This window comes from Cherax quadricarinatus, chromosome 14 (assembly GCF_038502225.1).
Source record: "Cherax quadricarinatus isolate ZL_2023a chromosome 14, ASM3850222v1, whole genome shotgun sequence".
In the NCBI taxonomy this organism is placed as follows: Eukaryota; Metazoa; Arthropoda; class Malacostraca; order Decapoda; family Parastacidae; genus Cherax; species Cherax quadricarinatus.
Window position 1 is genome coordinate 6,297,530 of NC_091305.1, and position 24,184 is coordinate 6,321,713.

At 41.5% G+C, this 24,184-nt stretch overlaps 2 protein-coding genes across 5 annotated transcripts in view; one reads left to right on the top strand and one right to left on the bottom strand.

The window, feature by feature from the left end:
* The window catches only part of LOC128695782 (protein Star-like), a 128,495-nt gene that overhangs the window by 29,741 nt on the left and 74,570 nt on the right, over nt 1-24,184 (bottom strand). The window lies entirely within an intron of this gene.
* Nucleotides 7,180-24,184, top strand: part of LOC128695769 (mitochondrial outer membrane protein SLC25A46) — an 83,726-nt gene continuing 66,721 nt past the window's right edge. Inside the window, exons 1-4 of one of the 4 annotated variants that reach the window (XM_070084808.1) lie at nt 7,181-7,829; nt 11,195-11,502; nt 18,039-18,142; nt 22,524-22,702. In XM_070084808.1, coding sequence (XP_069940909.1) covers nt 11,283-11,502; nt 18,039-18,142; nt 22,524-22,702 — 503 coding nt within the window. In that variant the 5' untranslated portion in view covers nt 7,181-7,829; nt 11,195-11,282. Of the gene's footprint in view, nt 7,830-11,194; nt 11,503-18,038; nt 18,143-22,523; nt 22,703-24,184 lie in introns of all 4 variants that reach the window. The other 3 variants (XM_070084809.1, XM_070084807.1, XM_070084810.1) reach the window with 3 other exon arrangements.

Here is a 24,184-nt window from a genome sequence, read left to right on the forward strand (position 1 = left end):
TCTACCGCATAAACAAATAAACATTGTATTTTATTGTAGATATAAACTTTCTTTTTAGCTACGAAAATTCTGGGGCCCAGTCCGAGGACCCATCATGTACTCACCTAGCTGAGGCTGCAGGGGTCGATCCCTAGCTCCTGGCCCCGCCAGTAATATATTGACTACCACCCACACCACGGGCTGCGTAATAAACATATGAAACTAAATTTATAATTTTTATTGCTAATAATCATGACTGATTTGTACTGGTTGATATTACGAGGACTACAGTGGAAATAATGTAGCTGAGTCTAGCTCCAGTGGTGTTATTCCAGGTAATATAAGTAAGTAAGTAAGTAAGTAAGTTACACACATTATTATAACAATTGTAATCATCCAAAGATTGTGAAATTGTATCTTAATAAAATTACTTATTACAAATGACCATATTTACAATTACAGTTTTGTTATTGAATTATTTATATTGTTAGTCTTCAGTCTGCCCTAAATGCTCTGCATATAAAGGTTTTTTTTTGGGGCATGTTCATCCAATTGTTATACTCCTTAGTACAAACACGTATCATGATAAAATAAAGTTATTATTATTGTTATTACTTACCTGTTCACTTAGTGTATCTGCTTACGTGCTTACTCTAATTCTCTGTACTTAATCTTCTCGGTGGTAGAGGGGTGTTAGTAGACGGGTGGTAGTAGTGGTGCTAGTAGTGGTGGTAGTAGTGGTGGTAGTAGTGGTGGTAGTAGTGGTGGTAGTAGTGGTGGTAGTAGTGGTGGTAGTAGTGGTGGTAGTAAAGGGGTGGTAGTAGTGGTGGTAGTAGTGGTGGTAGTAGAGGGGTCGTAGAGGGATTGTTGTGATGGTAGTAGAGGGGTGGTAGGGGGGTAGAGGGATTGATGTGGTGGTAGTAGAGGGGTGGTAGAGGGATTGTTGTGGTGGTAATAGAGGGGTCGTAGAGGGAGTGTTGTGATGGTAGTAGAGGGGTGGTAGAGGGATTGTTGTGGTGGTAATAGAGGGGTCGTAGAGGTATTGTTGTGATGGTAGTAGAGGGGTGGTAGAGGGATTGTTCTGGTGGTAGTAGAGGGGTGGTAGTGGTAGGGGTGGTAGAGGGATTGTTGTGGTGGTAGTAGAGGGGTGGTAGAGGGATTATTGTGGTGGTGGTAGAGGGGTGGTAGAGGGATTGTTGTGATGGTAGAAGAGGGGTGGTAGAGGGATTGTTGTGGTGGTAATAGAGGGATGGTAGTAGAGGGGTGGTAGTGATAGTGGTGGTACAGGGATTATTGTGGTGGTAGTAGATGGGTGGTAGAGGGATTGTTGTGATGGTAATAGAGGGGTGGTAGTGGTAGAGGGATTATTGTGGTGGTAGTAGAGGGGTGGTAGTGGTAGGGATGGTAGAGGGATTGTTGTGATGGTAGTAGAGGGGTGGTAGTGGTAGAGGGATTGTTGTGGTGGTAGTAGAGGGGTGGTAGTGGTAGGGGTGTTAGAGGGATTGTTGTGATGGTAGTAGAGGGGTGGTAGTGGTAGAGGGATTGTTGTGGCGGTAGTAGAGGGGTGGTAGTGGTAGGGGTGTTAGAGGGATTGTTGTGATGGTAGTAGAGGGGTGATAGTGGTAGAGGGATTGTTGTGGTAGTGGTAGAGGGATTGTTGTGGTGGTAGAAGAGGGGTGGTAGTGGTAGGAGTGGTAGAGGGATTGTTGTGATGGTAGTAGAGGGGTGGTAGTGGTAGAGGGATTGTTGTGGTAGTGGTAGAGGAATTGTGTGGTAGTGGTAGAGGGATTGTTGTGGTGGTAGAAGAGGGGTAATAGTGGTAGGGGTGGTAGAGGGATTGTTGTGATGGTAGTAGAGGGGTGATAGTGGTAGAGGGATTGTTGTGGTGGTAGTAGAGGGGTGGTAGTGGTAGGGTTGGTAGAGGGATTGTTGTGATGGTAGTAGAGGGGTGGTAGTGGTAGGGGTGGTAGAGGGATTGTTGTGATGGTAGTAGAGGGGTGGTAGTGGTAGAGGGATTGTTGTGGTGGTAGTAGAGGGGTGGTAGTGGTAGGGGTGTTAGAGGGATTGTTGTGATGGTAGTAGAGGGGTGGTAGTGGTAGAGGGATTGTTGTGGTAGTGGTAGAGGGATTGCTGTGGTGGTAGAAGAGGGATGGTAGTGGTAGGGGTGGTAGAGGGATTGCTGTGATGGTAGTAGAGGGGTGGTAGTGGTAGAGGGATTGTTGTGGTAGTGGTAGAGGGATTGTTGTGGTAGTGGTAGAGGGATTGTTGTGGTAGTGGTAGAGGGAGTGTTGTGGTAGTGGTAGAGGGATTGTTGTGGTAGTGGTAGAGGGATTGTTGTGGTGGTAGTAGAGGGGTGGTAGTGGTAGGGGTGGTAGAGGGATTGTTGTGATGGTAGTAGATGGGTGGTAGTGGTAGAGGGATTGTTGTGGTAGTGGTAGAGGGATTGTTGTGGTGGTAGTAGAGGGGTGGTAGTGGTAGGGGTGGTCGAGGGATTGTTGTGATGGAAGTAGAGTGGTAGTGATAGAGGGATTGTTGTGGTAGTGGTAGAGGGATTGTTGTGGTGGTAGAATAGGGGTGGTAGTGGTAGGGGTGGTAGAGGGATTGATGTGATGGTAGTAGAGGGGTGGTAGTGGTAGAGGGGTTGTTGTGGTAGTGGCAGAGGGATTGTTGTGGTAGTGGTAGAGGGATTGTTGTGGTGGTAGTAGAGGGGTGGTAGTGGAAGGGGTGGTAGAGGGATTGTTGTGATGGTAGTAGAGGGGTGGTAGTGGTAGAGGGGTTGTTGTGGTAGTGGCAGAGGGATTGTTGTGGTAGTGGTAGAGGGATTGTTGTGGTGGTAGTAGAGGGGTGCTTTATAGTAATCTGTTTACATTAATGTTTTATCACTGACTTCATCATTGCTTAATTAATCTTAAGTTAATTTTAAGCCAGCCCGTAATGCTATGCATAGTATAAGTGGCTTTGGCATACTGCTCTTATCTGTATTTTTTTGTACCTCTGTATGTGTGCACAAATTTATAATAAATAAATAAATAAATAAATGGTAGAAGAGGGGTGGTAGTGGTAGGGGTAGTAGAGGGATTGTTGTGGTGGTAGTGGTAGGGGTGGTAGAGGGATTGTTGTGGTGGTAGTAGAGGGGTGGTAGTGGTAGGAGTGATAGAGGGATTGTTTTGGTGGTAGTAGAGGGGTGGTAGTGGTAGGGGTGGTAGAGGGATTGTTGTGGTGGTAGTAGAGGGGTGGCAGTGGTAGAGGTGGTAGAGGGATTGTTGTGATGGTAGTAGAGGAGTGATAGTGGTAGAGGGATTATTGTGGTGGTAGTAGAGGGGTGGTAGAGGGATTGTTGTGATGGTAGTAGAGGGGTGGTAGTGGTAGGGGTGGTAGAGGGATTGTTGTGGTGGTAGTAGAGGGGTGGTAGTGGTAGGGGTGGTAGAGGGATTGTTGTGATGGTAGTAGAGGGGTGTTAGTGGTAGAGGGATTGTTGTGGTGGTAGTAGAGGGGTATTAGTGGTAGGGGTGGTAGAGGGATTGTTGTGATGGTAGTAGAGGGGTGGTAGTGGTAGAGGGATTGTTGTGGTGGTAGTAGAGGGGTGGTAGTAGAGGGGTGGTAGTGGTAGGGGTGTTAGAGGGATTGTTGTGATGGTAGTAGAGGGGTGGTAGTGGTAGAGGGATTATTGTGGTAGTGGTAGAGGGATTGTTGTGGTAGTGGTAGAGGGATTGTTGTGGTGGTAGAAGAGGGGTGGTAGTGGTAGGGGTGGTAGAGGGATTGCTGTGATGGTAGTAGAGGGGTGGTAGTGGTAGAGGGATTGTTGTGGTAGTGGTAGAGGGATTGTTGTGGTGGTAGTAGAGGGGAGGTAGTGGTAGGGGTGGTAGTGGTAGGGGTGGTAGAGGGTTTGTTGTGATGGTAGTAGAGGGGTGGTAGTGGTAGAGGGATTGTTGTGGTAGTGGTAGAGGGATTGTTGTGGTAGTGGTAGAGAGATTGTTGTGGTGGTAGAGGGGTGGTAGTGGTAGGGGTGGTAGAGGGATAGTTGTGAGTGGTAGAGAGTTGTTGTAGTGGTAGAGGGATGGTAGTGTAGGGGTGGTAGTAGAGGGGTACTAGGGGTAGTGTAGAAGGATTGTTGTGATGGTAGTAGAGGGGTGGTAGTTGTAGAGGGATTGTTGTGGTAGTGGTAGAGGGGTTGTTGTGGTGGTAGAAGACGGGTGGTAGAGGAATTGTTGTGATGGTAGTAGAGGGGTGGTAGTGGTAGGGGTGGTAGAGGGATTGTTGTGGTGGTAGTAGAGGGGTGGCAGTGGTAGAGGTGGTAGAGGGATTGTTGTGATGGTAGTAGAGGGGTGGTAGTTGTAGAGGGATTGTGTCTTCCATTGCAGACACTGCAAAGCTCCAGGCAGACATCAACCAAATCTTTCAGTGGGCTGCAGAAAACAATATGAAGTTCAACGATGAGAAATTTCAATTACTCAGATATGGTAAACATGAGGAAATTAAATCTTCATCAGAGTACAAAACAAATTCTGGCCACAAAATAGAGCGAAACACCAACGTCAAAGACCTGGGAGTGATCATGTCGGAGGATCTCACCTTCAAGGACCATAACATTGTATCAATCGCATCTGCTAGAAAAATGACGGGATGGATAATGAGAACCTTCAAAACTAGGGAGGCCAAGCCCATGATGACACTCTTCAGGTCACTTGTTCTATCTAGGCTGGAATATTGCTGCACACTAACAGCACCTTTCAAGGCAGGTGAAATTGCCGACCTAGAAAATGTACAGAGAACTTTCACGGCGCGCATAACGGAGATAAAACACCTCAATTATTGGGAGCGCTTGAGGTTCCTAAACCTGTATTCCCTGGAACGCAGGAGGGAAAGATACATGATTATATACACCTGGAAAATCCTAGAGGGACTAGTACCGAACTTGCACACGAAAATCACTCACTACGAAAGCAAAAGACTTGGCAGACGATGCACCATCCCCCCAATGAAAAGCAGGGGTGTCACTAGCACGTTAAGAGACCATACAATAAATGTCAGGGGCCCGAGACTGTTCAACTGCCTCCCAGCACACATAAGGGGGATTACCAACAGACCCCTGGCAGTCTTCAAGCTGGCACTGGACAAGCACCTAAAGTCAGTTCCGGATCAGCCGGGCTGTGGCTCGTACGTTGGTTTGCGTGCAGCCAGCAGCAACAGCCTGGTTGATCAGGCTCTGATCCACCAGGAGGCCTGGTCTCAGACCGGGCCGCGGGGGCGTTGACCCCCGGAACTCTCTCCAGGTAAACTCCAGGTAGTGGTAGAGGGGTTGTTGTGGTGGTAGAAGACGGGTGGTAGAGGAATTGTTGTGATGGTAGTAGAGGGGTGGTAGTGGTAGGGGTGGTAGAGGGATTGTTGTGGTGGTAGTAGAGGGGTGGCAGTGGTAGAGGTGGTAGAGGGATTGTTGTGGTGGTAGTAGAGGAGTGGTAGTGGTAGAGGTGGTAGAGGGATTGTTGTGATGGTAGTAGAGGAGTGGTAGTGGTAGAGGGATTATTGTGGTGGTAGTAGAGGGGTGGTAGTGGTAGGGGTGGTAGAGGGATTGTTGTGATGGTAGTAGAGGGGTGGTAGTGGTAGAGGGATTGTTGTGGTGGTAGTAGAGGGGTGGTAGTGGTAGGGGTGGTAGAGGGATTGTTGTGGTGGTAGTAGAGGGGTGGCAGTGGTAGAGGGATTGTTGTGATGGTAGTAGAGGAGTGGTAGTGGTAGAGGGATTATTGTGGTGGTAGTAGAGGGGTGGTAGTGGTAGGGGTGGTAGAGGGATTGTTGTGATGGTAGTAGAGGGGTGGTAGTGGTAGAGGGATTGTTGTGGTGGTAGTAGAGGGGTGGTAGTGGTAGGGGTGTTAGAGGGATTGTTGTGATGGTAGTAGAGGGGTGGTAGTGGTAGAGGGATTGTTGTGGTAGTGGTAGAGGGATTGTTGTGGTAGTGGTAGAGGGATTGTTGTGGTGGTAGAAGAGGGGTGGTAGTGGTAGGGGTGGTAGAGGGATTGCTGTGATGGTAGTAGAGGGGTGGTAGTGGTAGAGGGATTGTTGTGGTAGTGGTAGAGGGATTGTTGTGGTAGTGGTAGAGGGATTGTTGTGGTAGTGGTAGAGGGATTGTTGTGGTAGTGGTAGAGGGATTGTTGTGGTAGTGGTAGAGGGATTGTTGTGGTGGTAGTAGAGGGGAGGTAGTGGTAGGGGTGGTAGTGGTAGGGGTGCTAGAGGGTTTGTTGTGATGGTAGTAGAGGGGTGGTAGTGGTAGAGGGATTGTTGTGGTAGTGGTAGAGGGATTGTTGTGGTGGTAGAGGGGTGGTAGTGGTAGGGGTGGTAGAGGGATAGTTGTGATGGTAGTAGAGTGGTAGTGGTAGAGGGATTTTTGTGGTGGTAGTAGAGGGGTGGTAGTGGTAGGGGTGGTAGAGGGATTGTTGTGATGGTAGTAGAGGGGTGGTAGTTGTAGAGGGATTGTTGTGGTAGTGGTAGAGGGGTTGTTGTGGTGGTAGAAGACGGGTGGTAGAGGAATTGTTGTGATGGTAGTAGAGGGGTGGTAGTGGTAGAGGGATTGTTGTGGTGGTAGAAGACGGGTGGTAGAGGGATTGTTGTGATGGTAGTAGAGGGGTGGTAGTGGTAGAGGGATTGTTGTGGTAGTGGTAGAGGGGTTGTTGTGGTGGTAGAAGACGGGTGGTAGAGGGATTGTTGTGATGGTAGTAGAGGGGTGGTAGTGGTAGAGGGATTGTTGTGGTAGTGGTAGAGGGATTGTTGTGGTAGTGGTAGAGGGGTTGTTGTGGTGGTAGAAGACGGGTGGTAGTGGTAGAGGGATTGTTGTGGTGGTAGAAGACGGGTGGTAGAGGGATTGTTGTGATGGTAGTAGAGGGGTGGTAGTGATAAGATAAGATAAGATTTCGTTCGGATTTTTAACCCCGGAGGGTTAGCCACCCAGGATAACTCAAGAAAGTCAGTGCGTCATCGAGGACTGTCTAACTTATTTCCATTGGGGTCCTTAATCTTGTCCCCCAGGATGCGACTCACACCAGTCGACTAACACCCAGGTACCTATTTGCTGCTAGGTGAACAGGACAACAGGTGTAAGGAAACGTGTATAATGGTAGAGGGATTGTTGTGGTAGTGGTAGAGGGGTTGTTGTGGTGGTAGAAGACGGGTGGTAGAGGGATTGTTGTGATGGTAGTAGAGGGGTGGTAGTGGTAGAGGGATTGTTGTGGTAGTGGTAGAGGGATTGTTGTGGTGGTAGAAGAGGGGTGGTAGTGGTAGTAGCCTCGTCATCAGCTGATCAGTGTTGTGTTCGTCGTCTGCTGTTGGTGTTGCTTTACAGTGTTCTTATATATCTTATGTGTGACACTGCAAGTGTTGCAGCACATTTGGTGGGTGGCTGTGTTGATGTATGTTAGAGGCTGCCTCAGCTGCTGCTACCACAGTCTACCTGCTGAGAGTAGGCTGCTGCCTCAGCTGCTGCTACCACAGTCTACCTGCTGAGAGTAGGCTGCTGCCTCAGCTGCTGCTACTACAGTCTATCTGCTGAGAGGAGGCTGCTGCTACCACAGTCTATCTGCTGAGAGGAGGCTGCTGCTGCCACAGTCTATCTGCTGAGAGGAGGCTGCTGCTGCTGCCACAGTCTATCTGCTGAGAGGAGGCTGCTGCTGCTGCCACAGTCTATCTGCTGAGAGGAGGCTACTGCTGCTGCCACAGTCTATCTGCTGAGAGGAGGCTGCTGCTGCTGCCACAGTCTATCTGCTGAGAGGAGACTGCTGCTGCTGCCACAGTCTATCTGCTGAGAGGAGGCTGCTGCACAAGCTACCTGCTGATGCTGAGTCACAGGTGATGGTCACACACAGGTGATGGTCACACACAGGTGATGGTCACACACAGGTGATGGTCACACACAGGTGATGGTCACACACAGGTGATGGTCACATACACAGGTGATGGTCACACACAGGTGTTGGTCACACACAGGTGATGGTCACATACACAGGTGATGGTCACATACACAGGTGATGGTCACATACACAGGTGATGGTCACATACACAGGTGATGGTCACATACACAGGTGATGGTCACATACACAGGTGATGGTCACATACACAGGTGATGGTCACATACACAGGTGATGGTCACATACACAGGTGATGGTCACACACAGGTGATGGTCACACACAGGTGATGGTCACACACAGGTGATGGTCACACACAGGTGATGGTCACACACAGGTGATGGTCACACACAGGTGATGGTCACACACAGGTGATGGTCACATACACAGGTGATGGTCACATACACAGGTGATGGTCACATACACAGGTGATGGTCACATACACAGGTGATGGTCACATACACAGGTGATGGTCACATACACAGGTGATGGTCACATACACAGGTGATGGTCACATACACAGGTGATGGTCACATACACAGGTGATGGTCACATACACAGGTGATGATGGTGATGGTCACATACACAGGTGATGGTCACATACACAGGTGATGGTCACATACACAGGTGATGGTCACATACACAGGTGATGGTCACATACACAGGTGATGGTCACACACAGGTGATGGTCACATACACAGGTGATGGTCACATACACAGGTGATGGTCACATACACAGGTGATGGTCACATACACAGGTGATGGTCACATACACAGGTGATGGTCACACACACAGGTGATGGTCACACACAGATGATGGACTCTACGTTTTGCTCCAATTTAACAAAACGGTGTATGTATTAATCAAGATGTTTTGCCCATAATGTCACTAACTTTTTTGGGTTATCCTAGGTAATTTACACTACATGAGGTCGATTGTTCCCACATTAGTCGACTAACACCCAGATACCTATTTTACTGATGGGTGAACATGGACAACAGGTGTTTTAAGGAAACACGTCCTGTTTCCACCCATACTGGGGATTGAACAATCGACCTCATTGTGTTAGCTGAGTATGCTGGCAATCGAACTATGGGACACATTTTTACTTGTACTTGTGCCTGGGGATCCACAACAGGAAATTACCTCAAGCCAACATTAACTCGACAAAAAAAAATACAGTACAAATGATCACAGTCCATTACACATTCCCCCCTCCCACTCTTCAAACACCTAAATCTGCTTACTATACAAAACATTTGCTCTTACTACTGTGCATCCTACATATACAAAACAATAAAATCTAATATTAATCCTGACCTGAAGCACTTTCTTGATAGTTGCAACAAGACCCATAGACAATACTAGGCACAAAAATGTCTATGGCATACCCTGTGTTCAGCTTAACCTTTGTTAAAATTCAGTGTGAATAAAAGGGTCCAAAATCTGGAACTCCCTGCCAGAAATCTCCAGAGCCACTGTCTCAGTGAGCATCTTCAAAACTAGTGTTAAAAAACACCTTCTGTCCCTAACATATCCAACATCAGCTAAATATGAGAAAGCTACATATCCATATTCTCATTGTCACAAACCACTAAAATACAGAATGTGTTCACATTTTGTTAATATGCTAGAATCCTCATTACCTGTAATCATAATCAAACCTGTAATTCTTAAAACAATTAAGCTCGTATATCGTGTACTAATAGGATATTCAATTCTCTTGTATTCATTGTAACTCTTAATTTTATTTTTACAACCTCCTGAGAGACTGTATATATAAGCACTCAGTTATAAAGGTTATTATTATTGTTATTATTATTATTATTATTATTATTTTTATTATTATTATTTTTATTATTATTATTATTATTATTATTATTATTATTATTATTATTATAAACTGCAGATCTTTTTTCCCTCCTGTCCCCCTCCCTCATTCTTTACTTTCTTATGGTCTTTCTCCCCTTTCCTTCTTTCTGATCTTCCTCACCCGTATCTACCTCTTCTCTCTAATCTCTCCTCTCTCCCTCCCTCTTTTCCATCTTCCCCTCATTTGTTTTCTATCTTTCCTCTCTCTCAAGCAGCGCTGTATGACCTTAGTGGGCTTAACGCTTCTTTTTTATTATAATAATAATAATCCTCTCACTCAAACTCATAATGTCAGTATCACTATTTTTTTAGTATAAAATATTGCAACATCACTTGGTATAGAGCTCATCTTGTTTTCATCCTGCATCCACACTGTACTAATTGTAAATTATACTAATTGTAATATTCTTTACTCCCTCTCTCTTTTGTAATAATACAGCCTCTACTCACTTAGCAATGTACTCGTTTACCAATGATACTCCAATACTGAAACTATGTATTGTGCCAAAACAAAAGCATTCACATTGCTAAACTCACAAACTAGTATTTAGTCACTTAGCCAAACTCACAAACTAGTATTTAGTCACTTAGCCATAATACCAACTTACCTCATAATTTGTAATATTTTAAAGTTAAGAATTAATCTAAGTCTGCCCAAAATGCCTAGCCATGCTAGGTGTTCTAGTGGCTCCCTCTGTAATTAGTATTTTACTACATGTAAACCACACAATAACCAAATTCTGTAAACTCAGCATTGTAATCCTTATAGAGAATAAAATTTGAATTTGAATTTGAATGACCTGGACTTACAGCGGAACTTCTGACCCGTATGCATACCTAAATAATGTATATTACAGCTGATTTCCTCTATTCATTACATTACACAGTACACTACCGTATAAACATTTAAAAATATACTAAAAATGTTATAAATGGTGCAAAGGTGACATCAAAACAATATCAAAGATGGTTGAAACAAACCCACTACCATTATAATATGCTCCTCACTTATTGGCGAATTTGTTTACTGATGTTGTCTCAGGAACAGAACTCCATTGTTAAGTGAGGAGAGGCTGTACTACATAATTAAAATTTACCTCTCGGTTACCTACATCTAATCTCAGTAGTCTGTAAGTATTAGGATTAGTCTGCCCGAAATGCACATGCATGTTAGTGGCTTTCTTTGTGCTTAACATTTTATTAAGTGTAAACTACACTTTGTATACTACACAAAGAAATAAGTTGTTTATTGTTTTAGTGTTTAATAAAAATTAACTTCCCATTCATTGTCCTTCCAATCTTTTACTAATAATTTAACCATATAAAATTCCTCTTGAAAATTTTCTGATTTTCTTTTAAATGAGGCCACCCCTTAAAATTTTAGAATCCTGCTAAAGCCACATTTCACTTGCATCTTGAAGTGCATATTTCAAAACTGAATCTCTTTTTCAGAGAAAGTTGAATGACCCGATTGGGAGAATGATGATACTGGTGTGAAACTTAGGCCTTTGTTAGAGCACATCACATCCTAGCCTGTATTATGGCTGGACTTGATGACTACCAGTTCTTTTCAAACCTACGTGAGAGAGAGACCCCTTTTTGGCAGAAGACTTACGAAGATAAGGAAAAAATAATGGAACCAACAGACTGTTATCGGAGACCCACCGAGTTCCCTCAGACTCTACTGAACCCTGTACATGGCTCTCCTCAGACAACTAAACCAGTTTTACCAAAGCCTCATGATCATGATTCATACAAGGGTAATGGATATTTGCTGTTAAGAACCATGTCTAAAAATACAAGTGAAAAAATTAAATTTGAGAAAATGTAATTGCATCATTTTTATAGCCAGCTGTTTCAACCCATTTTGTCTGAAAAATTACCAGTACTTAATGGGAGCAACAACTTTGGGAGTTTGTTCTTCCCTTGGAGAGCAGGAAGTTTGTATGTACAGTATATGAAGTACATATATTTCTTTCCTGATTGCTGTGAGACATATGGTAGGATGAATATATTTTGCCAGATGTATGTAGGAGATTGAGCCACAAGGGTCAGTGATGGTGAAACTGGTTGATAATTTAACCTCACAACCTTGGGGGAAAACAAATAATCTATTTAGATAGGAAATGACAAATCACTCATCTGAATAATTTGCAAACACTGTGCTGTATTTTATAGCTGTCGAGTACATTATAAGCTCGTATACTTAGAGTTGCACACAGCATGGCAGTAGATTGGCAAGTAACAGCAAGCTTGCCCATTGATATTTTTAGAATTTACTGTACTGTGCAGTAGTACTGCTGATGTATCCATAATCATGCTGTTATAGCTAAAGGTTTACTCATGTAAAAATCGTCCAGCTCATGTAGACATAGTCCAACTCGTGTAGCCATAGTCCAGCTCATGTTGCTGTGATGCATCTCGTGTAGCCATAGTGCAGCTTGTGCAACCATAGTGCAGCTTGTGCAGCCATAGTCCAGCTCATGCAGCCGTAATCCATCTCGTGCAGCTCATGTAGCCATAGTGCAGCTTGTGTAGCCATAGTGCAGCTCATGCAGCTATAGTGCAGCTCATGTAGCCATAGTGTAGCTTGTACATCTGTAGTTCAGCTTGTGTAGCCATGGTCCAGCTAGTGCAGCCATAGTCCAGCTTATGCTGCCTTAGTCCAACTCGTGCAGCCATAGTGCAGCTCGTGCAGTCATAGTCCAACTTGTGGAGCCATAGACCAACTTGTGCAGCTTAGTCCAGCTCATGTATGCTACACATAATTTTGTCTCAAGTTATACCTTGAATTATCTTACACACCGTGTTATCTCTTCTCATTCATTTGTAAACATTGTTCTAGTTTGAATTTACAGTACATTATACATGTTGTAAGAGAAGTAAATGCGAGGGTCTTGGCAAGAGGCGTGGAGTTAAAAGATAAAGAATCACACATAAAGTGGGAGTTGTCACAGTTGCTCTTTGCTGATGGCACTGTGCTCTTGGGAGATTCTGAAGAGAAGTTGCAGAGGTTGGTGGATGAATTTTGTAGGAAGTAGGTTGGTAGACAGAAACCATCCAGGGAAGTACTACCGTCCTGCCAAGTGAATGTAAAACAAAAGCCTGTAATTGTTTTACATGATGGTAGGATTGCTGGTGTCTTTTGTCTGTCTCATAAATATGCAAGATTACAGGTATGTCTTGCTACTTCTACTTACACTTAGGTCACACTACACATACATGTACACGTTTATTTATACACACTCATCTGAGTTTTCTTTGATTTTATCTTAATAGTTCTTGGTCTTATTACTTTTCCTTTTATATCCATGGGGAAGTGGAATAAGAATCTTTCCTCCGTAAGCCATGCGTGTTGTAAAAGTCAACTAAAATGCTGGGAACAATGGGCTAGTAACGCCTTTTCCTGTAAAGATTACTAAAAAGAATAAGAAGAAAATTGTCAAAGTGGGAAGTCTGAATGTGTGTGGATGTTGTGCAAATGATAAGAAAGAGATGATTGTGGGTGTTATGAATGAGAAGAAGCTGGATGTCCTGGCTTTAAGTGAAACGAAGCTGAAGGGGGTGGGAGAGTTTCAATGGAGAGGAATAAATGGGATTAGGTCAGGGGTTTCAAATAGAGTTAGAGCTAAAGAAGGAGTAGCAATAATGTTGAAGGATAAGCTGTGGCAGGAAAAGAGGGACTATAAATGTATTAATTCAAGGATTATGTGAAGTAAAATAAAGATTGGATGTGAAAAGTGGGTTATAGTAAGCGTGTATGCACCTGGAGAAGAAAGAAGTGTAGAGGAGAGAGAGAGATTTTGGGAAATGTTGAGTGAATGCATGGGGAGTTTTCAATCAAGTGTGAGAGTAATGGTGGTTGGGGATTTCAATGCTAAAGTGGGTAAAAATGTTATGGAGGGAGTAGTAGGTAAATTTGGGGTGCCAGGGGTAAATGCAAATGGGGAGCCTTTAATTGAGCTATGTGTAGAAAGAGATTTGGTAATAAGTAATACATATTTTATGAAAAAGAGGATAAATAAATATACAAGGTATGATGTAGCACATAATGAAAGTAGTTTGTTAGATTATGTATTGGTGGATAAAAGGTTGATGGGTAGGCTCCAGGATGTACATGTTTATAGAGGGGCAACTGATATATAGGATCATTATTTAGTTGTAGCTACAGTTAGAGTAAGAGGTAGATGGGAAAAGAGGAAGGTGGCAACAACAAGTAAGAGGGAGGTGAAAGTGTATAAACTAAGGGAGGAGGAAGTTCGGGGGAGATACAAGCGACTGTTGGCAGAAAGGTGGGCTAGTGCAAAGATGAGTAGTGGGGGGGGTTGAAGAGGGTTGGAATAGTTTTAAAAATGCAGTATTAGAATGTGGGGCAGAAGTTTGTGGTTATAGGAGGGTGGGGGCAGGTGGAAAGAGGTGTGATAAAAGAGAAAAAGTTAGCTTATGAGAGGTTTTTACAAAGCAGAAGTGTTATAAGAAAAGCAGAGTATATGGACAGTAAAAGAAAGGTGAAGAGAGTAGTGAGAGAGTGCAAAAGGAGAGCAGATGATAGAGTGGGAGAGGCACTGTCAAGAAATTTTAATGAAAATAAGAAAAAATTTTGGAGTGAGTTAAACAAGTTAAGAAAGCCTAGGGAAAGTATGGATTTGTCAGTTAAAAACAGAGTAGGGGAGTTAGTAGATGGGGAGAGGGAGGTATTAGGTAGATGGCGAGAATATTTTGAGGAACTTTTAAATGTTGAGGAAGAAAGGGAGGCGGTAATGTCATGCACTGGTCAGGGAGGTATACCATCTTTTAGGAGTGAAGAAAAGCAGAATGTAAGTGTGGGGAGGTACGTGAGGCATTACGTAGAATGAAAGGGGGTAAAGCAGCTGGAACTGATGGGATCATGACAGAAATGTTAAAAGCAGGGGGGGATATAGTGTTGGAGTGGTTGGTACTTTTGTTTAATAAATGTATGAAAGAGGGGAAGGTACCTAGGGATTGGCGGAGAGCATGTATAGTCCCTTTATATAAAGGGAAAGGGGACAAAAGAGATTGTAAGAATTATAGAGGAATAAGTTTATTGAGTATACCAGGAAAAGTGTACGGTAGGGTTATAATTGAAAGAATTAGAGGTAAGACAGAATGTAGGATTGCGGATGAGCAAGGAGGTTTCGGAGTGGGTAGGGGATGTGTAGATCAAGTGTTTACATTGAAGTATATATGTGAACAGTATTTAGATAAAGGTAGGGAAGTTTTTATTGCATTTATGGATTTAGAAAAGGCATATGATAGAGTGGATAGGGGAGTAATGTGGCAGATGTTGCAAGTATATGGAATAGGTGGTCAGTTACTAAATGCTGTAAAGAGTTTTTATGAGGATAGTGAGGCTCAGGTTAGTGTGTGTAGAAGAGAGGGAGACTACTTCCCGGTAAAAGTAGGTCTTAAACAGAGATGTGTAATGTCACCATGGTTGTTTAATATATTTATAGATGGGGTTGTAAAAGAAGTAAATGCTAGGGTGTTCGGGAGAGGGGTGGGATTAAATTATGGGGAATCAAATTCAAAATGGGAATTAACACAGTTACTTTTTGCTGATGATACTGTGCTTATGGGAGATTCTAAAGAAAAATTGCAAAGGTTAGTGGATGAGTTTGGGAATGTGTGTAAAGGTAGAAAGTTGAAAGTGAACATAGAAAAGAGTAAGGTGATGAGGGTATCAAATGATTTAGATAAAGAAAAATTGGATATCAAATTGGGGAGGAGGAGTATGGAAGAAGTAAATGTTTTCAGATACTTGGGAGTTGACGTGTCGGCGGATGGATTTATGAAGGATGAGGTTAATCATAGAATTGATGAGGGAAAAAAGGTGAGTGGTGCATTGAGGTATATATGGAGTCAAAAAACGTTATCTATGGAGGCAAAGAAGGGAATGTATGAAAGTATAGTAGTACCAACACTCTTATATGGGTGTGAAGCTTGGGTGGTAAATGCAGCAGCGAGGAGACAGTTGGAGGCAGTGGAGATGTCCTGTCTAAGGGCAATGTGTGGTGTAAATATTATGCAGAAAATTCGGAGTGTGGAAATTAGGAAAAGGTGTGGAGTTAATAAAAGTATTAGTCAGAGGGCAGAAGAGGGGTTGTTGAGGTGGTTTGGTCATTTAGAGAGAATGGATCAAAGTAGAATGACATGGAAAGCATATAAATGTATAGGGGAAGGAAGGCGAGGTAGGGGTCGTCCTCGAAAGGGTTGGAGAGAAGGGGTAAAGGAGGTTTTGTGGGCGAGGGGCTTGGACTTCCAGCAAGCGTGCATGAGCGTGTTAGATAGGAGTGAATGGAGACGAATGGTACTTGGGACCTGACGATCTGTTGGAGTGTGAGCAGGGTAATATTTAGTGAAGGGATTCAGGGAAACCGGTTATTTTCATATAGTCGGACTTGAGTCCTGGAAATGGGAAGTACAATGCCTGCACTTTAAAGGAGGGGTTTGGGATATTGGCAGTTTGGAGGGATATGTTGTGTATCTTTATACGTATATGCTTCTAAACTGTTGTATTCTGAGCACCTCTGCAAAAACAGTGATTATGTGTGAGTGTGGTGAAAGTGTTGAATGATGATGAAAGCATTTTCTTTTTGGGGATTTTCTTTCTTTTTTGGGTCACCCTGCCTCGGTGGGAGATGGCCAACTTGTTAAAAAAAAAAAAAATGTAAAAGAAGAAAATTGAAAGTGAATACAGGAAAGAGTAAGGTTATAAGGATAACAAAAATATTAGGTGACGAAAGATTGGATATCAGATTGGAGGGAGAGAGTATGGAGGAAGTGAATGTATTCAGATATTTGGGAGTGGACGTGTCAGCGGATGGGTCTAAGAAAGATGAGGTGAATCATAGAATTGATGAGGGGAAAAGGGTGAGCGGTGCACTTAGGAGTCTGTGGAGACAAAGAACTTTGTCCTTGGAGGCAAAGAGGGGAATGTATGAGAGTATAGTTTTACCAACGCTCTTATATGGGTGTGAAGCATGGGTGATGAATGTTGCAGCGAGGAGAAGGCTGGAGGCAGTGGAGATGTCATGTCTGAGGGCAATGTGTGGTGTGAATATAATGCAGAGAATTCGTAGTTTGGAAGTTAGGAGGAGGTGCGGGATTACCAAAACTGTTGTCCAGAGGGCTGAGGTAGGGTTGTTGAGGTGGTTCGGACATGTAGAGAGAATGGAGCGAAACAGAATGACTTCAAGAGTGTATCAGTCTGTAGTGGAAGGAAGGCGGGGTAGGGGTCAGCCTAGGAAAGGTTGGAGGGAGGGGGTAAAGGAGGTTTTGTGTGCGAGGGGCTTGGACTTCCAGTGGGCATGCGTGAGCGTGTTTGATAGGAGTGAATGGAGACAAATGACTTTTAATACTTGATGTGCTGTTGGAGTGTGAGCAAAGTAACATTTATGAAGGGATTCAGGGAAACCGGCAGGCCGGACTTGAGTCCTGGAGATGGGAAGTACAGTGCCTGCACTCTGTAGGAGGGGTGTTAATGTTGCAGTTTAAAAACTGTAGTGTAAAGCACCCTTCTGGCAAGACAGTGATGGAGCGAATGATGGTGAAAGTTTTTCTTTTTCGGGCCACCCTGCCTTGGTGGGAATCGGCCAGTGTGTTAATAAAATAATAAATAAAAATATACATGTTATATTAACTCTCAGATATTTTGGTAACCCTTTTTTTTTATCTTTGTTATCTATGACTTTATTACTCCAGCTTTAGAATAACCCAGTATTAATTCTAATTTTAATATCAGTTTTTATTTTTAAGTTACATAAAATGAACATTTATATGCCACACACAGTTAAATGAGCTCAGATTGTATGTTAATCACAATTCTTTTGTTCTAGATTAAATTCTATAGACTAATATGCTGCAGCTTATGTTTTTTGTTTTATTTTTATGTGATTTTGAGGCAGTTACTGTGTTAACATTGGCTGATGCAGCTCCAGGATTGTAATACTTTTATATTACCATTAAATAAATTAATGCATTTTCAGCGGTCCTTAAAGAAAAGATTAAGTGAAATTAGTCTTATACTGTATATGTTCTGACACATTTTTATGTGATATGCATTTTGTAATTTATGAAGCAAAAAATAATATTACAGTAACTATACTTTTGTATAAAAAATAATTTCAGTTATCTCACTGTAACTGCATGATACATATGGTGAGATGCAGTTTTTCATTTGTTATACAATATATACTGTAATATATTTATGAAAAAGATTAAGCGATACTCAGTAATGTAAAATAATGTCATAATATAATGTACTTTATACTTTCAGACATTCAGATGGAGAAATATGGAGAGTTATCCATCAACATAGTCAGCTTGTGTTCAGAAAATTTACTTAGTCATCCCTTTATTGTGGTTAGAAGACAGTGCCAGGTATGGCAATACAGTATATGTATTGTACAGTAGTATGTTAGTACATTACACCAGTGACAAAGTATGTACTGTTACAGTAGTAGTACACTATACCACTAACAATGTATTTACTGTACAGTAGTATGTTAGTTCATTACACCAGTAACAAAGTACTGTATTGTACAGTATGTTAGTACACTACACCACTAACAATGTATGTACTGTACAGTAGTATGTTAGTACACTACACCACTAACAATGTATGTACTGTACAGTAGTATGTTAGTACACTACACCACTAACAATGTATGTACTGTACAGTAGTATGTTAGTACACTACACCACTAACAATGTATGTACTGTACAGTAGTATGTTAGTACACTACACCACTAACAATGTATATTCTGTACAGTAGTATGTTAGTACACTACACCACTGACAAAGCATATACTCTGCAGTAGTATGTTAGTATACTACATCATTAACAAAGTATGTACTGTATAGTAGTATGTTAGTACACCACATAACTTACACTGTATGTACTCGCCTAATTGTGGTTCCAGGAGTCAATTCATGTGTTGTAGTATGTTAGTACAGTGTATGTACTGTAGTATGTTAGTACAGTGTATGTACTGTAGTATGCTAGTACAGTGTATGTACTGTAGTATGTTAGTACAGTGTATGTACTGTAGTATGTTAGTACGTACACCACTTGACTAACAGTATAAAATGAGAGAATGGTAATGCAAAGCTCTTTTGTTCAATATTTCTTGAGAGGAAAAATATGATTTTTAGAAAATAAATAATATTACTGTATTTTAACATTGATATCAGGCTTTTGAATTCTGATTGACATTCCACTCCTTCTTAGGGTGTTCTTTTTAAGGGTACTGAAGCACTGCCAAGATGGAATAAGCTTAGTTATGTTCTGTAATCTCAATACGTTCATGATATGAGGGGATTTCAACTTTGTTCAGTTGAGTAATATTCTACTCAGATAATACTATTATTTTTTTTTTTTATTATTAACACACTGGCCGATTCCCACCAAGGCAGGGTGGCCTGAAAAAGAAAAACTTTCACCATCATTCACTTCATCACTGTCTTGCCAGAAGGGTGCTTTACACTACAGTTTTTAAACTGCAACATTAACACTCCTCCTACAGAGTGCAGGCACTGTACTTCCCATCTCCAGGACTCAAGTCCGGCCTGCCGGTTTCCCTGAATCCCTTCATAAATGTTACTTTGCTCACACTCCATCAGCACGTCAAGTATTAAACACCATTTGCCTCCATTCACTCCTATCAAATATGCTCACGCATGCCTGCTGGAAGTCCAAGCCCCTCACACACAAAACCTCCTTTACCCCCTCCCTCCAACCTTTCCTAGGCCGACCCCTACCCCACCTTCCTTCCACTACAGACTGATACACTCTTGAAGTCATTCTGTTTCTCTCCATTCTCTCTACATGGCCGAACCACCTCAACAACCCTTCCTCAGCCCTCTGGACAACAGTTTTGGTAATCCCGCACCTCCTCCTAACTTCCAAACTACGAATTCTCTGCATTATATTCACACCACACATTGCCCTCAGACATGACATCTCCACTGCCTCCAGCCTTCTCCTCGCTGCAACATTCATCACCCATGCTTCACACCCATATAAGAGCAATGGTAAAACTATACTCTCATACATTCTCCTCTTTGCCTCCAAGGACAAAGTTCTTTGTCTCCACAGACTCCTAAGTGCACCACTCACCCTTTTCCCCTCATCAATTCTATGATTCACCTCATCTTTCATAGACCCATCTGCTGACACGTCCACTCCCAAATATCTGAATACATTCACCTCCTCCATACTCTCTCCCTCCAATCTGATATCCAATCTTTCATCACCTAATCTTTTTGTTATCCTCATAACCTTACTCTTTCCTGTATTCACTTTTAATTTTCTTCTTTTGCATACCCTACCAAATTCATCCACCAACCTCTGCAACTTCTCTTCAGAATCTCCCAAGAGCACAGTGTCATCAGCAAAGAGCAACTGTGACAACTCCCACTTTATGTGTGATTCTTTATCTTTTAACTCCACGCCTCTTGCCAAGACCCTCGCATTTACTTCTCTTACAACCCCATCTATAAATATATTAAACAACCACGGTGACATCACACATCCTTGTCTAAGGCCTACTTTTACTGGGAAATAATCTCCCTCTTTCCTACATACTCTAACTTGAGCCTCACTATCCTCGTAAAAACTCTTCACTGCTTTCAGTAACCTACCTCCTACACCATACACCTGCAACATCTGCCATATTGCCACCCTATCCACCTTGTCATATGCCTTTTCCAAATCCATAAATGCCACAAAAACTTCTTTAGCCTTATCTAAATACTGTTCACTTATATGTTTCACTGTAAACACCTGGTCCACACACCCCCTACCTTTCCTAAAGCCTCCTTGTTCATCATCACGTGTTAAATTACTTTTTTCTCTTTCTTGCCAAATCTAGCACAATGAACAAGGAATATGACATAACACATGTTCATTCATTTGTTATGTCATATTCCTTGCTGGTCATTAATCCTTTCAATGTCACCCGTATAGAACTACATCATTGATGCTAATGTTGCTCATGTAGATCAGCATTTTAAGAACAGTTATTTATTTATTTATTTATTTAGTAATTTGAGCATACATACAGAGGTACAAAAAAATACAGGTAAGAGCAGCATGCCAAAGCCACTTGTATGCATAGCATTACGGGCTGGCTTAAAATTAACTTAAGATTAACTAAGCAATGATGTAATCAGTGATAAAACATTATTGTAAACAGATAACTATAAAATACAAATGAGTATTACAAAGACAGGTCATATGGTTGCATGCATTGCTGTACATTGTCGAATGGAGTATTCTGTTAGGTAGTGTATTTAAAAAATAACAAAGTTAGATTGGGTCTTAGGTTTAACATTTATGTGATATAATTGTGAGAAACATTTAAGATATACAATTTATAAGGTTCAGTTATTCAGTATTTATTTGGTTTTGGGTGAGTAAGTGATCTTTGAGAAGAGACTTAAATTTATAAACAGGTAGTGTTTCTTTTATATTTACAGGTAATGAATTCCAGATTTTAGGGCCTTTTATGTGCATTGAGTTTTTGCATAGCGTGAGATGGACACGAGGAACATCAAAGAGTGATCTGTGCCTTGTGTTATGGTCATGTGTTCTGTTGAGGTTGGCAAGATGCTTGAGGGGAGGGTTAACATCAGAGTTAAGTGTTCTATGTATGTAATAGGTGCAGTAATAAGTATGGATGTTTTGTATGGTGAGTAGGTTTAGTGTTTTGAATATTGGTGGAGTGTGCTGCCTGTAGTGGGAATTTGTTATCATTCTGACTGCAGCCTTTTGTTGGGTAAATAGTGGTCTGAGATGGTTAATTGTTGTTGAGCCCTATGCACAAATTCCATAGGTGAGATAGGGGTAAATAAGAGAGTGATATAGGGCCAGGAGGGCTGACTGTGGAACATAGTACCATGGAACATAGTACTACTGTGGAACATAGTACCATATCTTCCTCAGATATTCTGTGAGCAGTAAATTTTGGCTTAGACATGGGCAGTAAGTGTGCACAGCATAAAAAAAAAAAAATTCTGCCACATGCAGTGCATGATTTGGTGGATTTTTCTAAGGAAGAGTTAGACCCCTTCTCCCCCTCCCAAGTTTGTTTTATTAGTTTTTACTAGGTCAGCCTCAATTATTGGGATGGGCCTAAACCTTGACCAGTTATTCTTAGTTATATTTTATTATCCAAGAAATGGAGTATAACTTTGCATTTTTTTCTGTGTATGCATGTGATGATGGATTCAAAGTGGAGGACTAGTGTTATATAGGAGAGGTCTGGGAGCATGACTAATGAACAAAAGAATTGTTGCTTTAGTGGCTGGAATGCCTACACTGTTTCTTTTGAACTATACTTTTAAATTGTTTTAGTGTGTAAAATTGGCCAAATTACTAAATTCTGTAGCCATTATAGAATATTTCTGAGAGTTGAATGGGTGGTTTCTTATGTTTAATCAGTAGAACAGAAGGTATTCTGGAATTGGCATAAAATAGGATTTGTTCTAGGCAAAATTGCCATTGTGTAAATTGTGCCCAGACTACCACCACCTGTGTAATTCCATAAGTTTTCCATCAGATTTCACATTTTTGGTGTCAGTGCCTTCTGAAAAATATCTTTTCCATTTCAGAAGATAAAATTATTACTTTACTTTTTATTAGCAACACTGACAGCACTTAATTTTATGTCGAAGGTTCATGTCACTGAAAGGGTTAATAGGTTTTAATGTGCTACATACTTTCTGTCTGATGTAATAAAAATAATTTTGTCCCCACAGGTGAATGTTAATAGCCAGCGTTACCATGTCCTGCCAATAACACTTGTGCCAGCCTTAATACACATGCAAGGATGTCAAGGTTTCTCTGCTTTTTGGAAAGGGCTGGGCTCAATACTTACAGTAAAAGGAGTGACCATGGCCCTAGAAGACTTCATTTCAAAATTTACTCCATGGCCAAAGTAAGGAATAAAACAAGTGGTTATTGGTTAATAACATTAATAATGTATCATTTCTTTAGTTATTTTTTATTAACTCAAAGATTATTTCTGGTTTTATGTGCAATAAATATAAGGATTGTTGTAGATACTATTAATTTTCAGTTTTTCTAGATCTACAGTACTATTAGAATATCAGAAATTGATACCTGTTGCAGAGATTTATTATTAATATAAAAAAGGCAATAGATGTTGTGGAAATGGCTCACTAATAATTAACTGTTGAATAAAACTAGCAGAATAGTAAAGGCATTATAAAGGGAAAAAGATGTGTCCGAGCATTTATTAGAAAACATCTGAGTCTTGGGGCCTTGCTCAGTCCCAGGACCATAATCTTTAATAAAAGTTTTTCAGTCTTTACTTGACCCCTTGACTGTCGCAACCCCAAATCCTGAGGTGTCTCCTGGTGTCGCAAAAAATCCGAAAAAAAAAAAAAAAGATTTTTCTTATGAAATGATAGAGAATCTCTTCCTGTTTGTAATGGCACCAAAAGAATGAAATTTGATGGAAAACTGACGGAGTTACGCTCTCGCAAAGTTAGCACCCTCGGCGATATTTACGAATCGGCGATTTTGCACACTTTGAGCCCTATTTTCGGCTAATTCCATTATTCCAGTTGACCAAACTCATAGCTATTTCTTTAGAACTCCATTTTTTCTATTGATTGAGTACAAGAAACTGCCCATTTACCGATTTCAACTACCCAATAACGTGGTCAGAAATTTGCAATTTGGCCAATTTCACGAAAATTAAAAAAATACGACAATTTCAAAATAGGGTCCAGAATGAACAATGCAGACATTCCTGGCTCTAAAATAACATTTTCTTTGTTCATCAGTCATGTCTCCAAGCCCCTCTGATATTACTCTTGCTTTCTATTTTGAATTTTTATTCGAACAAAAAATAGAAGATATACTGTTATGCAGACTACTGCAATATTGTAATAATTGTATAAATAATATCAACCCATTCATGACTGCATATTAGAATGGCTATTTGGACATATATTGGAAAATGACATCATTTGTTTACTTTTGAACATCAACAAAAATCAAACATTTCCCCTAATTTGAGCTCCATTTCCAGGTTCTTTTCATAGTAAAACCAATCAAAATCACCTCTATTTCTATAACATGTTTTCCATTCTATCAAATGAGACCAAGAAAACGAGAATACAACCATAAATACTATACAAAAATAGACCACACATTCAGCATTTTAATTAAAAAAAGGTCAGATTTTTTTTTCTCATTCCTCTCTGCATGCTGCAGGATTTTTTTTTTATATGGTGCACACTGATCACACAGACCCATTCTCTCACATGTGGGCCTACCAGCTTTCTCCTGCTTGATTTGAAGCCGCTAAAATTTTTGAGTATACATGTACAGTGGTCCCTCGCTTTTCGTAGTTCTCGGCAATCGTAAATTTCGCCAATCATAGGGGTAT